General features: G+C 35.4%; 1 protein-coding gene and 1 non-coding gene across 3 annotated transcripts in view; one reads left to right on the forward strand and one right to left on the reverse strand.

The window, feature by feature from the left end:
* Positions 1–7,006: 7,006 nt before the first annotated feature.
* Positions 7,007–7,093, reverse strand: Trnay-gua (transfer RNA tyrosine (anticodon GUA)). The gene is given in 2 exon segments: positions 7,007–7,042; positions 7,057–7,093. It is a non-coding gene; the product is annotated as a tRNA-Tyr (tRNA).
* A 3,799-nt stretch (positions 7,094–10,892) lies between these two features.
* LOC144962478 (uncharacterized) overlaps positions 10,893–17,848 on the forward strand; it is a 32,333-nt gene continuing 25,377 nt past the window's right edge. Inside the window, exons 1-6 of one of the 2 annotated variants that reach the window (XM_078895468.1) lie at positions 10,893–11,096; positions 13,714–13,850; positions 14,544–14,633; positions 15,709–15,784; positions 16,898–16,920; positions 17,381–17,495. In XM_078895468.1, coding sequence (XP_078751594.1) covers positions 10,973–11,096; positions 13,714–13,850; positions 14,544–14,633; positions 15,709–15,784; positions 16,898–16,920; positions 17,381–17,495 — 565 coding nt within the window. In that variant the 5' untranslated portion in view covers positions 10,893–10,972. The remainder of the gene's footprint in view (positions 11,097–13,713; positions 13,851–14,543; positions 14,634–15,708; positions 15,785–16,897; positions 16,921–17,380; positions 17,496–17,848) is intronic. The other variant, XM_078895467.1, reaches the window with a different exon arrangement.

Consider the following 17,848-nt stretch of genomic DNA (forward strand, 5'->3'; position numbering starts at 1 on the left):
ATAGTTGCAGGGTGTCCAGCGAGGTCGGATAAGTGGGATAAAGTCAGATTTTTTACCTTAAGGTCGGATTGGTAGGAAAAAGTCGGATAATTGCACCCCAGGTCGGATTTTTTGCCGTGTCAAGCATTTTCCTCAAAACCACAAAATCACCATTATGTCTTATGTCATATTTTGACACCTGTGCTTTGTATCTTGAAATTGGTGACGGTCCCGTTTTTATGACGTCGGGCCAGACAGAATGGCACCAGATGTCACAATTGATATAGAAGACGAGTGGTGTTCTTTGATTAGCTGGTTGATGGTTGAAGGGGAAGGGAGGGACAAATGGGTCTGGATTTTTTTCTCCGTTGTAGGTACCTATTGCCTTTTTAATACCCCCCCCCCCCCCCTCTCTCTCTCTCTCTCTCTCTCTCTCCTCACTCTCACTCTATCCTCTCTCTCTCTCTCTCTCTCTCTCTCTCTCTCTCTCTCTCTCTCCCCTCTCTCTCTCTCTCTCTCTCTCTCTCATAATCATCTGGTTATACAGAGATAATAATATATTATTAGAATAAAGCAATGGTGATTGGCTTAATTTACTCTTCTTTCTTTTTACCTTTGGGCTATGGCTTTAATTTGAGAGATTATTGGGTTGTCTTTAAGCTGAATAACCACTATGTTTTTTCGGTAACAAAGATATTGTAGCCTGCTTTATGAAGTAAAAATCAAAACAAAACAACACTTTCTGGCCTTGTATTTGAATAGCATTGTAGGCTTTTTACATATGGAAAGGACAATTCATTACATGTTTACAAAAAGTAAATTTATGTCTAATAATAAGAATGGATTTATACTACTTATAGTAATATATTAAATAATACTAATACAAAACTATGTTCCTGTTATTTTTACACTTTGCTTGTGATCTATAGACGGGAGACATTTTCCTCCTTTTTGACAAATTGCTATTATCATCACTGAATAAAAAACACTCACCAAAACCACTACATCAACATCTCTACCACCACTACTATTACAACCACCACCACCACATCATCATCCCTACCACCACTACTACTACAACTACCACCACATCATCATTCCTACTACAACCACCACCACACAATAATCTCTAAGACCACCACTACTACAACCACCACCACATCATCAATCCTACTACAACCACCACCACAGCAGCATCCCTACCACCACTACTACTACAACCACCATCACATCATCATCTCTAAGACCACACTACTACTACAATCACCACCACATCATCATCCCTACCACCACTACCACATCATCCCTACCACCACTCCTACTACAACCACCACCACACCATCATCACTAGCACCACTACTACTACAAATAACACATCATCCCTATCACCACTTCTACTACAACCACCACCACATCATAAACCCTACTACCACTACTACAACCACCACCACATCATCATCCCTACCACCACTACTACTACAACAACCACCACATCATCATTCCTACCACAGCTACTACAACCACCACCACACAATCATCCATACGACCACTACTACTACTACAATCACTACTACCACATCATCCCTATCACCACTACTACTACAACCATCACATCATCATCCCTACTACAACCACCAAATGTTTAAATTACACTTTCAACTTTTGAAATTCCACCGAGTCGTGTCAGAAATTGCTGCAAGACAAATTTTGGATCGCATCTCAGTAAATTTGAGTGAAATTCAAATTTATAGGTTATGGTCGCATGGATGGGTCATGATCTTCACGATGAAAAATTTCCACCTTTTTTGTGACCAGTCATTCTCACCCCTGCTTTTAAATTGCTTGGTAGGATTTTTTTGGGGGAGGTAGGATTTTTAAGTCTGATAATCTGCTGGACATCCTGTAGTTGTGAAATCCAATCAGTTATTGTGATGTGTACCTGTTATGATGTGCAAAATAAAAATGTCCTACTTTTGTTTTGACCTTTTTAAAAGAAAAAAATAGGAGTTTTCCTCACAGAATCTTTTGATTTTGATTTAATTTATCGATACTTATTTCACTGCTAGCTTGAATATCATCCAAAATATTTTAAAGATGATGTTTCCCTAATCCAGCTGATTTCAAAGGCCATTCATTATATTCAAAATTTGGATGTTGAAAGTTTCTCGACGCCGTCAAAGTATTAATACAAGTCAAAGTGATACATACTAAGCTGCAAGAAGCTGTGAACTGTAAAAAGTAATCAATAAAAATGAATATAACAGCTTCAAAAAAAGAATAAAATGCCAAAAACAGTACGTTTTGGTTCTTCGGCCAACAACAAAAAACAATAAAACCATAAATACATTACGTACTAAATTCCAGATCCACGACAGAGACATTCCAAGATTCTATTCTTGAGAGAGGACCTACTACTACCGAATTTCTCTATTGTAGATCTGGAATTAAGAAATGTATTTATGTTTTTAATGGGTTTTTTTTTTTTTTATGTTATTGGCTGAAGAAGGGTTTTGAGCCCGAAACATTCTGTGTTTGGTATTTTTTTCTTCTTTTTTTATTTGAAATTGTTATATTCATTTTTGTTTGTTACTTCTCAAAGTATTAATGTGCTGTTTGGTTTGGGTTTTTGGGGGTTTTTTTTTCGGAGGTTTTTTTTTTTTTTAGTATTTTTTTTTTGGGGGGGGGGGGGGGGGGGGGGGGGGGCATAAAATCATTAAATCAATTCATATAGATAGCCAAGCCTTGCATCTAGTTGATGGGGCTTAGGGTCTTTTGTCCTGCTTCACTCAGTTAGCCTTTCTTTGGTATTGATACACCTCATTCTTAAATAATAATAATAATAATAATAATAATAATAATAATAATAATAATAATAATAATAACAAGTATAGTTGATCAACACAAAATTTAAAATTCAATAGAATTTGAACTCAATGTCAAGTGCATAATTTATAGATTTTTAACATCTTAAGATAACTCCACAGCGCCTTTAACTTGTGCCCAGAGAGATATTTATATATATATTTATTTTATTTTTTGCATTTAAAAATTTATAGTAGGAGCAGGGATGCCACTTTTCCGGTTTTGGCCGGAAATCCGGGTTTTTTTTTTTTACCACCAGCCGGTTTTAATCCGGAACCTCCAGTTTTTGTTCGTCGTCACTATTCAAAAAAAAAAAAAAAAATTTTTTTTTAAAGAAGAAGGAAAAAATCGCGATCGAGATTTGAGCAGGAATTTTTTCGCCGGGTGAATAATTTGGGCTGGTACCGCCGGTCGAATATTTGGGCGCCTAAATGGTAGTTTATCTCCGCCCATCCCCATCACTGAATTTGCCGTGTCAAACATTTCCCTCAAAATCACCATTATGTCTTATGTCATATTTTGACACCTGTGCAATAGCCTCGTGAAATTTAGTGACGGTCCCGTCTTTATGACGTCGGGCCAGACTGAATGGCACCAGATGTCACAATTGACACAGACGGTGGTGTTCTTTGATTAGCTAGTAGTTGATGGTTTGGTTGAAGGGGAAGGGGAGGGACAAATATCTCTCTCTCTCTCTCTCTCTCTCTCTCTCTCTCTCTCTCTCTCTCTCTCTCTCTCTCTCTCTCTCTCTCTCTCTCTCTCTCTCTCTCTCTCTCTCTCTCTTCCTCTTTCCCTTTCTTTCCATTTCAATTCATAAATTATTCTGGTAGAGAAGTCTCCTCTCTCTCTCTCTCTTTCTCTTTCCCTCTCTCTCTCTCTCCTCTCTCTCTCTCTCTCTCTCTCTCTCTCTCTCTCTCTCTCTCTCTCTCTCTCTCTCTCTCTCTCTCTCTCTTTCGCAACCATCCATTAAATCATCTGGTTATACAGAGATAATACATTAGCCTAGAATAAAGCAATGGTGGTTGGCTTAGTTTATTCTTCTTTCTTTTTACCCTTTGACTATGTCTTTTGTGAGATTCCTGGATTGTATTTATAAAGCCGAATAACCACTAGGTTTCGGTAAAAAAAAAAAAGATATTGTAGCCTGCTTTATAAAGTAGCAATCAAAACAAAACTACACTTTCTGGCCTTTTATTTGAATAACATTGTAGGCCTTTAACATGTGGAAAGGACAATTCATTAAATGTTTACAAAAAGTAAATTTATGTTTAATGATAAAAATGGATTTATACTAGTAATAGTACTATATTACATAATACCAATATCTCGTCCGCGCAAGTTTTCAGGCTTTTTATAATTTGCCTGGTGGCATCCCTGTAGGAGCTCGTCCCAAAGTCTGAATTAGGGTTTTGCATTAATAATTATAAGTCAAATTTTTGTTCATTATAAATGTTCTTTCACTCTCTAAAGCCTGAAATAGTACATGATGATGGAAGAGGGGGGGGGGGGGGGGGGGATGAGGTGATGGGGGTATGAATGTGTTTTGCAAGGATGTGGGCGAGTGTGATGTTGAGTGGCACACTTGCGTCTATGTGTGTGAGTATGTTTGTGTGTGTACGTGTGAATGAATGAAAGAGAAATTCATTTGGAATTTGAAAGAGGTAGTATGTGAGCACATGGAGGAGAGATAGGACCTCTAAAAATACAGTGATCCCTGCTCGACTCCTCCAAATTGCCTACTAACTGATTTACCCTTTTTAATTTTTGAAGATTTATTTGAAAGGAGAGAGATAAACACTTCTAGTTCTAGTACTAGTAGTTGCGCCTCACCCCTGCTGGATAGATGGCTCTGGGCGCATTACACAGCAGATGTAAAATAAAATACATATCACAATTTGTTTACTAAAATGCTATTATAAAAATATGTGTTTTCAAATGTTTCTTGAGTATATCAAGACTTGGTGAGGATTTAACATCGTTGGGCAGACTGTTCCATATCCTTGGGCTGCAAACTTAGAATTAGAAGCTTCGTTCTCCAGTTTGTAGTCTACATCAAGGGATGTTTAGATGGAGGTGGGTTTTGATGATCGTAGAGATCTGCACTGGGGTTGGAGTACCCTGGAGCTGTTCCATGAACACAAACATTTTTGTAAAAATTGAGCTTTTATATAGCGCAATATCCACTAAATGTGCTCAAAGCACTTTACAAGGGGTCCCTGGTCAACAGCAACATTTAACATGTAGGACTGGACATGCTGCCTGTTAGGCGATATTACAATTTTTCGGACAAAGACAACGCTGTTAATGGCCAGGTACTCATTTTACACCTGAGTACGGTGAGAGAATGTGATTAAAGAGTATTTTCCAAGTACTCAACTATGCGTCGAACGAGGCTCGAACCCGTGACCTTCCGATCCGAAAGCGAGTGTCATACCACTAGACCACATAGCCGCACAAACTATTATAAACAATAGTGGCTGAGCCGCACAAACTATTATAAACAATAGTGGCTGTCTTGTATTTCACACGTTCAGATACAGGCAGCCATTGTAGCTCAGGCAAAAGAAAAGTGGCTTCGTCCCTTTTTCCTTTTTGAAATATGAGTCGTGCCGTACTAACTGTTCTGTACCCCTTGGAGGTGACTCGTATGTGAGATGGAATTGGGTTTTAGTTTTACACCTTTCCTTGATTTCCGATTCATGATGTGACCCCGCCATTTTCACCTCTCCCCCCCCCCCCCCCCCCCCCCCCCCCCCTCTCTCCCTCCTCCCTCCCCTCTCTCTCTCTCTCTCTCTCTCTCTCTCTCTCCTCTCTCTCTCTCTCCTCTCTCTCTCTGGGTGGGGATCCTGACCTCCCATAGTGGGCAGGGAGGTACATGCTGTGTCTTCTACCCCACCATTCCCGTTTTCCAATTGTTTTCTGTCTTTGTTTTGGAGTGAAATTACTTGGTTTTGTCCTGACCCTGGCTGGAATTCCTTGGCTGGGAGGGAAACAGTCAAATGCATAGTTATTGTTTTGGGAGATGATATTTTTTTCCTTGTAAATCATCTCTCTGTTATGTATTATTATGTTTGTTATTTTTAATGTATAATGTAAGCATTTGAGTGTATTCCTCTTTGTTGGATTTTGTGCTTGTGTCCTGATGAGACTTATAGGTGATCTCAAACTAAGTACATTGGCGGAATGCTCTTTGAATCTACATCTGATCCCTTTTTGTTCCTAGTTCCCCTGTGTCTTACTTTCTTTTGAGTGCTTTAATTGTAATTCTAGAACTTTTTACTATCCCATTTCTTCCTTTTTACTGGCGCTGATATAACCTAAATGTGTTGCAAGCGCCGTAAAACCCTTAAAAACAAAAACAAATCTCTCTCTCTCTCTCTCTCTCTCTCTCTCCTCCCCCCCCCCTCTCTCTCTCTCTCTCTCTCTCTCTCTCTCTCTCTCTCTCTCTCTCTTTTTTTTTCAGTTCATATAACCTATTTATTGATTAATTTCCAAGCAACATGTATAAGAATACAAATTTTTGGTTAAGTTATATTATGTCTTCTGTTTGCTTAGACCGCCATAGCAGTAGGCCACAGCATTCAGGCACAATCGCAGTAGGGTGTCCCTGATTCCATATTCCAGAGGTTGGTAGGTCTGTAACGATAATAGTAATAACAACAAAAATAATAATAATAATAATAATAATAATAATAATAATAATAATAATAATAATAATAATAATAATAATAATAATAATAATAATAATAATAATAATAGTAATAAAAATAACAATAATAATAGTAATAACAATAATAATAATATATAAAAATAATTATATCCTTCTCTCCAATAAATATACTAAATTACATGTCGTGTTACAAACAAAAATTCTCGCGAGCCAAGCGTAATAATAATAATGATGATAATAATAATAATAATAATAATAATAATAATAATAATAATAATAATAATAATAATAATAATAATAATAATAATAATAATAATATCGAATAATAATACAAATAATAATAATGATAATAAAAATGACGATCATTAATAATAATATTATAGTAACAATGTTATTCTTATTACTATTTTGTAATAATAATAACAACGATAATCTTTCCCCAACAAACATTATTAATAATCAATTACAACCAAAAGAGAAAAGAGAAAAAAAAATTCTCGCGAGCCGGAATCGAACCAGCGACCTAAGGATAGCTATTCTTTCAACTACAGTCCTCCGCTCTGCCATCTGAGCTATCGCGAGATCTGCGTTAACGGATAGATTATTATTCATAAGGACCAGTTTATAAATAACGCAGTGGCTATTTTTACAGTCCCGTAAATATGGTTCTCGGGGCTATTTTTACAGTCCCGTAAATATGGTTCTCGTGGCTATTTTTACAGTCCCGTAAAGATGGTTCTCGTGGCTATTTTTACGGCTAAATAGTAATAAAAATAACAATAATAATAGTAATAACAATAATAGGGTAGAAGCCTAGAAAGAGGAGCTACGACGTAGCGTTAGCTCTCCTCTTTCTAGGGTAGAAGCTAATTTAGCTCTAAAACTCACTTCGTTCAGGTGCGGCGAGTTAGCAGCCTCTCTCTCTCTCTCTCTCTCTCTCTCTCTCACACACACACACACACTCTCTCTCGCTCACACACACACACACACACTCTCTCTCTCTCTCTCTCTCTCTCTCTCTCTCTCTCCCTCCCTCCCTCCCTCTTTCTTTTATTCTTTCTCTATGTCTTTCTTTCTTTCTATTTCTCTCTTTTTTTTTTTTTTTACATTCTCCTTTTTTCTATCTCTCTCTCTCTCACACACACACACACTCTCTCTTTCTTTCATTCTTTCTCTATCCCTTTCTTTCTACATATCTCTCTTTTTCTCTCTCCTTCTCTCTTTCTTTCATTCCTTCCCAATCCCTTTCTTTCTCTCTCTCTCTCTCTCTCTCTCTCTCTCTCTCTCTCTCTCTCTCTCTCTCTTTGTTTCTTTGTTTGTTTCTCTCTCCCTCTTTCTTTCTTTCATTCTTTCTCTATCCCTCTCTTTCTTTCCCCATCTTTCTTTCCCCCCCTCTCTCTCTCTCTCTCTCTCTCTCTCTCTCTCTCTCTCTCCCTCTCTTTCTTTCATTCGTTCCCAATCTCTTTCTTTCTCTATCTCTTCCCCCCCCCCTCCCCACTCTCTCTCTCTCTCTCTCTCTCTCTCTCTCTCTCTCTCTCTCTCTCTCTCTCTCTCTCTTCTCTCTTTTTCCTTTCTCTTTTTCTCAATCTATCTCTTTCCCTAGTAGTACCTCAAAGCCTAGGCAGAGGAGTCTGACCACAAGGTGAGCACCGCTTTGGAGAACAATAAAACAATCTCCTAACTGTGAAGGGAGGAGCAATACAGCGACCACCCTTGTCTGGTCGGAACAATCGCTGGGTCAATCGGTAAAGGAGTAGGAACAACGCGATGGTGGGACCAAAGCAAAATGCCCTCTCCACCTCGGCGCCCTAATGAGGATCAGTCTTGGGTACCTCTATTCTTTTGGATCATGACCGCCCATGGTAGATAATCATCATTATTTACTTTCTTTTTTAAAATTATTATCCAAGAGAACAATATGGGGTGTTTCGCAATGTGCATTTTTACTATGGACATCCACATGGGGGGGGGGGGGGGTCTAAAATGGTCAAAATGTGTCCAATTGGTTTGTGAACGGCCTCTTTTCTGAAAGGGGATTCGAACCCACTCTCACATGAGAAGACTACACCCTGAATGTTACGTCTTTTAAAATTGTATAAACCGTTAGTCCTTCCTGGCTGGTTAATACTGGTAAAGTATAAACAAAAGCCAAACCTGTAAAGTATTATATCTTGAGGGGTGTCGACTTCAAGCAAGAACTAAATACTTTCAGTGTTTAATAAACTACTACTAGATCTATATTATGTCTGTTTGACAGAAAAAAAAAAATCAAGACATACAACCTAACCTGCCCACTGATGATAGAAAACGGGCTGTTCTGTACTGTAAACATAACTTATGCAAAAACACAAATTATATGTCATAAAAATGACAGCACGTAAAAATCGCTACGGGACTGTAAAAATAGCCCCGAGAACCATTTTTCAATTCAATTCAATTCAAATTAAATGTTTATTTATTGTCGGCATTTAAAAAATGTTTCATAGATAATGTAGTCAGGCTAATAGAACCCTTTGACCGATATAGGTTTTACACATAGTGCATAAAAATACATAGTAATAGATTTTCCCTTAAAAACATTCTCTCATCAAGATTCCAATCATGACACACAAAGAAAAAGTAACATAATATTATATACACACACATATACATATATATAAATATAATATATATATATATATTATATATATATATATATATATATATATATATATATATATATATATATATACATATACATACATATATACACATATATGTACGGTTAGATTAATTACAAATATTACATTTGCATGGCTGGCCATTCCATGAGAGGATATGATTTTTGAAGTTCATTCCAAAGCACAGCAGCAGAATATCTGAAAGATCTTTTGCCATAAGACGTTGACCTGACCCTAGGAATATCAAGGAGGTTTGAATATCTAAAATTGTATCTGTTATTTTTCAAAATGACCATATCAGATAGACAAGGAGGAGCAATTTTGTATAAAATTTTTAACGTTTCCAAAGCAATTGTTCTCATTCGTCTTATTTGTAGGGAGGGGACTTTGGCCTTTGAAAGTAATTGGTCGTAGGATTTTTTGTCATCTTCATAAATAAAACGCAGTGCTCTTTCTTGTATCTTTCCAAGTTAATCACAATTAGTTTTAGAACAGAAATGCCAAGCTAGTGGACAGAAATTGAAATTTGACAATACAAAAGAGTGAAATATTGTTAACTTGTTCAATTTTGAAAGGTATTTTCCAAGCCTTTTTAAGACATTTAATTGCTGAGAAGCTTTACGGCAGATGGTTTTAATGTGTAAATCAAATTTTAGTTGGTAGTCTATGTCGATCCCTAGTAATTTTACAACTTCTTCACATGTAGTACTTGCAGTTCCAATATTGAACGTGGGTTTCTTTGTGCGTGTTTTTGTACCTACTGCAATTGCCTGGAATTTGTCCGGGTTTGCTTGCATACAGTTTATTTCGAACCATTTGATAAGGATTTCGCTTTCATTTTCAATAGTTTTTAAAAGCATATCGAAATTTGAATGAGCACATGACAGGGTATTATCGTCAGCATAATTATATAATTTTCCCTCTCTGATAAAGTAAAATATATCATTTATAAAAATGTTAAAAAGTAATGGTCCAAGAATTGATCCCTGGGGAACGCCTTTTTTAATGCCTGCCCACTCGCTCACAGCATCCTCTAATTTTATTTGTTGTTTTCTTCTGCTCAAGTAATTTTCAATTAAATAAAGAGCTTTTTGTTCTAGCCCATAGGCAGCTAGTTTAGCAATAAGAATGTTGTGAGACAAGCAGTCAAAAGCCTTCGAAAGGTCCATGAGGATTGCAGCGACATATTTGTTATTGTCTAATGCCTCTTTCCAATCTTCAATTAAACGTAAAAGTGTTGTTTGGCAACCATGGCCTTTACGAAAAGCACACAAGTCTTTACCGGGACTGTAAAAATAGCCACTGCGTATAAATAAATAAATGAAAAAAAAAATGCTTATGTGATAAGAGCGACGTGTACTTTGAGCAAGAGCTAAGAATTGATATGAAAAACATCCAATAATCTTTAACATAATTTAATAATACCATTTAATATTACTCGTTGATAATACATAATTTACATCTTGATCACCCACCAGTGTGTTAGCCGCGGCCATTTTCATATTATGTATTCATCATATCTTTCATGTTTTACCACATAACATTTTTTTAGGATTTAACTTTTATTTTTCATCTTATATTCATCCTTTGTTACATCTAGTTTGACGTAATAACTGTTTAAAAAAATCGATGTCACTTGACGCATTTCACACAAGACGCACAGCTGATTTCGATTGAAGACTGAAGAGTTCAATGATCATTATTCCGTGACGTGTTACTTTGGCTGTGTGTTGTCGAAAGTGTGTGTGTTGAGTTGTGTGTTGTGTTTGGAGATAGAAAGTAGAAATGTAAGAGTCAAAACATGGCTGCCTCCAAGTCATGGCCGTGGAATATTTTCACTTTGGTGTTTATCTTATCATTCACAGTTGTTATTTGTCAACATAGTTTATCCAACAAAAGACGATGCGCCGACACGGAATGTAAAGGTAAGATGTTTGGTTTGATAATTCTTAAGCAACTAAAGGAACGTCTGATTGATGCAATCTGGTTGGAGTTTGTCGTTGAAGTTGAAATAGATAGCCAGTCCAGAGCTCTTAGACTTGACACTTGTGGATTAATTTTTTGGCAAACTATAAGTATAAGTAATTGGTATAGATAGGAGTTGGAGTGGACTAAAAGAGTATGTGCCTTAGACGCTCTCAATCCCATCGGAAAAGCTGTCATTCAGTTTTGTTTGATTTTAGAGAAATATGATGGATGTTCGTCATCTTCATTCAACAGCAAGAGACAAGACAGGTTGCTGTTTGCATGACAACCAACGCCGGTTCACGATTCACAAAATGTGTTGGTCATGTCTATGCAACTCATTTTCCACATATCGTATCTTCCTCGGATTGTTTTCACCTAGTTATTTTGAAAGAAAAGAATATTGCCCCATAGCCATTTTATGCGATATGGAATATCAATCTAATTAATGGATTCTAGGGCCTAGATAGATCTAGTAATTATCATCACGACCATACGACTACACTACAAGTTGATTTGCATCTTATACTCTACTACTACTACTATTTCTAGACCTAATTTATATCAAAATCTCTTCTCTTTTCATAAATGCTACAAAGAGATATTTATCTTTTACTTGGGCCTACTCACTCATTGTAATAATAAAGAGACACAAAATCGTTTTTTTTTCTTCTTGTTAAGTTTTATTGTCACATGTTTAATAGCACTGTCCTCTGAGTTATTAATCAGTATCCTATCCAAAGTTGCAAGCTATATAAACAGGAATGAATATGGCGCCATGGGCCTAATGCCTAATGGCTCTGGCTCTGAAGGACCACTTCAGTAGTACTGTCTATCGTGATTTATGACTTTTCATATAATTTAAGTTCTTATAGGATTTATTCTTTTATAATTTAAGATGGATCTGTTGTTACTTAGTAAAAATATTGAAATATAAGGTGTTATATAGAGTGGAAGTGTTTACGACTTTAGAGGGGTAGTGCAGTTGTTAATTCAGTGGTGATGGGCTGTAAGAATATGGATTTGGTCCCCTAGGATTGAATTAGGTATCCTAGACTGTAATCAATTTATTAATGCTCAAGTGAATTGGTACGAGACAAGAAGTGACAGACAGTTAGTATGACTTCTTATGTCAGCAGGAATAAGAATAGATAATTGGTTTTATGAGCGAAGACCACACCTCACAGTCGGGGCCAGATTCATAGTTGTCTAGCCGATTCCAAGACCAAATTCTGTAGAGAAGACAAATCCAAAGGCCAGTGTTGATAAAATTCATGTGAAGTTTATTTGCAATCAAAACATCTTCATGGATGTTAACTCTTATGGAAATCTTATGACAGGGAAAGCATTTTATGTCATCTTTGTGGTATAGCAGCGAAAAGTCTATGAAAACGAGAAATCCTTATATGCTTCATCATGTAATTATAATGGAGAAAGCAATTGAATTATTTATCAGCACTAAAGGCTTGTTTCCTGCAAATCCCAGAAATTTGAAAATTTTCATGCAGTTATAGTATAGAGATCTGAATGATGGAATATATGCACCCATTTGAAAAGCAAACAAAATTCTTCTTATAGATTTAAGAGATTTTGTAATTCATTGTTTTGGTACTTAATTTTCTTTAAGCCATTGAGCTTTTGATGCAATATTTAAAAAAGTATAATCCTTGAAACCACAAAACAAATGCAGCAACATTTTCATATCGTTATAATACCATTTAATTCATTGCAGAAGAAAATATATTGCTCTTGTCATTTTCAATTAGGAAAAATCAGAGAGAGAATATCTGTTGTGCAGCTATGTGGTCTAATGGTATGACACTCGCTTTCACTGAGTTCGAACCTCGCTTGATGCATAGTTGAGTCCTTAGAAAACGCTCTTTACTCACATTCTCTCACCTTACTCTGGTGTGAAATGAGTATCTGGCCGTTAACAGTGTTGTCTCTATCGAAAAAAAAAAATGCCAATATTCTAAATGTTACATGTTGTTGGTCAGGGGCCCCTTGTAAAGTGCTTTGAGCATGTTTAGTGGATATTGCTCGAAATAAAAGCTCAAGTTTAAATTTTTTTAAAATTTTGTTTGTATATTTTATTAATTTTAGAAGCACACCATTAAACAATTGAAAGGGCTTTCTGTTTTGTGACTAAGAAATGCTTTGAAAAATTATTTACAATCTACTAAGTTGTAATTAAGGGTTGGAAAAAAATAACAAAACAATTGTATTCCATGCCCATGAAATTTTTTTTTTCTTTTTCGGAAGGGGAGGAGGGAGGGTTGCAAGATGGCTGAGTGGATAGGGCATTGCTCTATCTCATTGAGGACAGGAGTCATATAGAGCACATTCTGTCCTTTCTTTCTATATTTCAAGTGAAGTATTACCCTTTTATTTGATTTTGTTGTTGGCTGAAGAGGGTCTTCAACCTAAAACACTCCATCATATGTATATTGGGTTTTTTTAAATTTCCTCAGCTATTATTTTCATCCATATTGAATACTTTTTACAGTTCATGGCTTCTAATAGCTTAGTATATATACTTTATAACAGTATAATTATTTATAATTTGTGTTTGAACAGGTACAATATCCGTAGCCAGAGCACTGGCCAGTTTCCCTGGAGGTAACAACCCACTGCTCTTGTCCTTCAAACATGGTGACATAATAGACATCAAAAGCAAGTCAGCTGGAGATAATCCATCACTATGGGGAGGAGAGGTATATGGACAAATGTTTTGAAAGATATGATATATAAGATATAAAAATAAATGAAATTCTCTTTGTTCATTGTCAAGTGGATATAATTTGTTTTTATGGTCTATTCCATGGGAGGACTGAATAACCCAGGCATCAAGTATGGTGAAGCTGCAAAGTGACCTAGGGTGAGGTGACTTGCACAAGGCCACAGAGCGCAATTGGCAGTCGAACCCTGCACATTTGCCTTTTGGGTATAAAGCAAAAACGATACCGCTGTGCAATGCTACAATATATAATCAAGCCATGATGATGGTTAAAAAAAGCCACCTTGAATTCAATTAGTTGGTAAGTTAAGTTAAGGAAATTTTTATAGACAGGATGCTTTTATGAAGATTTTGATCTATATTTTTACAAATCTAGTTGTCTTAGCCAGATTGTAATAAGACGCAATCATTGCACGGCAAAGGGGGAGCCAGAATAGAAATTCTGACATACCCATAATCCAACCTTTGTCATTGGACTGAAAGACATATTGTTTATTACCTTTCAACAATGGAAATGTCATCTTAGCAAAACTCACTTGCTGTCAAAGTTCACCAATTAAGATATTTGTGCTCTTCTTTTGGATTTGATAATATGCAACAGAAAATAAAATAAAATAAAAGGAAAGGAAAATACCTAAACGACATATCACAAATATTTTGTTTTGCATAGGTGAATGGGCGAAGAGGTTATTTTCCCAAGACCTTTGTGAAAGAAATGAAGGTGATTGTGACAAGCCCTATTCATGAAATTGACACAGAGGTGAGTTCTATTGATTACTACCAGGTAAATCGTAATGCTGTTTCATATCTGATTTATACCAAAATCCCCCCTTTGAAAGATTAAAGCTTTACATGTCAATTGTTATTATCAATTTACTAAGATAATTCCAGTTTTGTTTTCATTTGCTTGTTATTTTAATTGCATTTATTTATTTTAACATTTTTTTATTGTTAATTTTTAAAAACTTTTTCTGAAATAGATGTTTTTGACCTGGCACACTTTCATTCTCATTATCATCATCATCATCACCACCACCACCTCCACCAATACAATCACCATCATCATCGTCGTCATCATCACCTTCGCCACCACTACCATCACTTCTTCATTTAACTCCTAGATTTGCTCTAAATATTTCCAGAATTCTGTTTCTGAATATCTGTCTGCTTTATATATATATTATTTTCAAATTTTGTATCTCAAGAACTGAATTTATTGGTAAAGTTTGGAAATGATGTCATGGCTAATGCAGCACTGTCATTCGTTCAGTCCATCAACAGGATAAACAATTCCACTTTGGTTAAATTATCATATCTAAAAGGAACTTATGTATGTATGTAGATGTTCAAGAGTTGACATTGATGTTTAACAAGGAGGAAGTAAAGAAGAGAGATTAGACTTCTTAATGAGTTAAATCACAATAAGGGGTGTATTAGTGGTAAAGAAGTAAGAAGGAAATCAATGTTCTACAAAAAATGTAGTTCTCCAGGGTCATAAGACCCATGAAGTCGGAGATTATCCTGGTATCCATAGCATTAAACAGACAATAGCAATTGCTTACTACCTTTTGGATAGGGCACTAGTCTACTGCTAAGTACTTATTGGCAGCTCTAACAGACCCAGCTACCGAATCACTGCTGAGTGGACACAGGTCGGAAAAAAATCCGGATTGCACCTGGGATGTATAACCATATCTTAGTGTGTGAAGTGAGTGTTCTGCCAAATGAACTATCAGGATCCCAATCAATCAATGTCATACAAAGAATTGAAAATAATTAGGTCATTTTACAATGTTAGTTTTCAGTGCGTTACTCATGATCAATGCTTTTTCCAGGGAAATTCATTCTTCAATATCGGGAAACCCCCTATGCCTCGAAGGGAACATCGTCCTTCCACAGCAGGACAAAAAGGTAAGTCTGCATAGGAGTTAGTGTCTCGTCTTATTAAAAATTCTGTTCCAGGTGTTATGTAACCCCATTCAACTCTGGTGTTAATGAGTTCTGGGCTATAAGCAGTGACAGACAGTGTAAGACTGTTAATACAAAAAAGGATAGCTAACCGGTGACTGTTCCATATGAGATGGATATATGAAGGAATCATTGTGAAGTCCGTTGAGCATGGTAAAAATATGGAAATGGGCTGTGTACACGTTTTAAGGCTGTGTACACGTTCATGTTTTATAATTATTTACATATTATTTGCTTTGATTTTAAATTTTTGGAGATTTATCAGTCAGATTAGATTGTGTTCAGTGATAAAGGTGAAAAAGCTAATCTGCATGGGAACCTCTATATAATTATTGAGATATCTGATTATATTGGTCTATGAGTATATATGATATTATGTCAGGCAATTAACCTTATTTGTCTCAGATTGTTTCATATCTTGAAAGGGGTAATAGTTCAAAGTTTTGATACATATCGGATAAGTAAGAAATTATATGCTCATCTTCTAAATTGTTTTATTCTAGAATTCTTTGAGCTCCCCTAGAAATTATCTTATTGGTTTTGTTTTTAATTTCTTTTCTTACATTACCAAAAAGCAGTGAAAATTTTAAGATCTTTAAGAACAAAATCTGAAAACTTAACTCTTTAGCAGAGCCTACTTTGACTGTTAATATACTTTGTTTTGGTTTTAAATCAAAAAGATCTATTTTAGTGTATATGTTGACAGGTTTTTGTATGTGAGTCTGTGTTTATGGGTGTGCTATTATATATGATAAGTTTATATAATCTTTTTGCGTTTGTTGTGTGCCATAGAGCACTTGTCAATTGATTATTATTTATTTATTTGTTTATTTTTTAAAAAAATATTATTATTATTTTTTTTTAATTTTGATTATTTATTATTATTATTATTATTATTATTATTATTATTATTATTATTATTATTATTATTATTATTATTAAATTTTTATTATTATTATTATTATTATTATTGTCATTGTTTGATAAACCTTGGATAAATAATACTGCATTCTTAATTGAATTCAACCGAAAATTCTATTACCTTTTTTGTTTCAGATGATGCCAGTGAGAAGCATGAGGTGAGCTTTATTTTAATACTATTATGAGACTACCTAATTGATACCTAGTCTGTCTTGTAATTGTAAGGATGGAGGTAAAACTAAAATGTGTGGTTAATCTTTCTTACAAAGAGGGAATCTAATAATAAGGAATTAAAATAAAAATAGAATGATATAGGCACTATATTCATCCTCGAAAGAAATTATTTTTTTAGGGTCTATTTTAAGAAGAGGCTGAAATTATTCCAAGTGTTAGCTGCAGTGCAGTCACGCACAATGAGTAATAGGGGCTAAATTTCTTGCTCTTGAAGAAAAAATTAGATGCTGATAGCGAGGCACAAACCTGGGTGCAATTCTTAATTCACTCAGCCATATCACCCCTTCAGAAAACAAATTGAGACTTGTCAAATTGTGATGTTCCACAGTGATCATATAATTGTTTTATTAATTTAATAAATTTTTGTTCCTTTCTCACTTTCAGCCAACTGGCAAAGAGAGAGATGACACGGAAACAGAGGAGAATTCTGATGAAACAGAAATTGATGATGAGGAAGAGAGGGAAATATCTGAGGATGATCCTGAATGGGATGAAGACGGTATTGTGTTTTGCTACTTTACTACTGTTTACTTGTGTTGAATAAAAGCAACTGTGTTTTTTGTATTTTTTCAATCGAGATATACATGGGGGTCAAAGATTATATTTATTTCATTTTCATTCTCCTTCGCTTCTTGCAATCAAAACCTAAATTAACTATGACCTAAAATCTTATTATTTATTTATTTTATATTTTTTTTGTCAACAATTTTTTCTCTCTTTCCTTTTTGAGTATATGTCCCCCAAACCCCTTCAATAAGAAAGTACTACGCATAAGTTCAATAGCCGAAGGCAAAATTGAGGGAATTAGAATTGTCATTAGTCTGCATTAAGAATAAAGTATTTTGGATATTT

Source organism: Berghia stephanieae, chromosome 1, assembly GCF_034508935.2.
Source record: "Berghia stephanieae isolate SIO BIC M18660-M18661 chromosome 1, UCSD_Bste_1.3, whole genome shotgun sequence".
Classification (NCBI taxonomy): domain Eukaryota; kingdom Metazoa; phylum Mollusca; class Gastropoda; order Nudibranchia; family Aeolidiidae; genus Berghia; species Berghia stephanieae.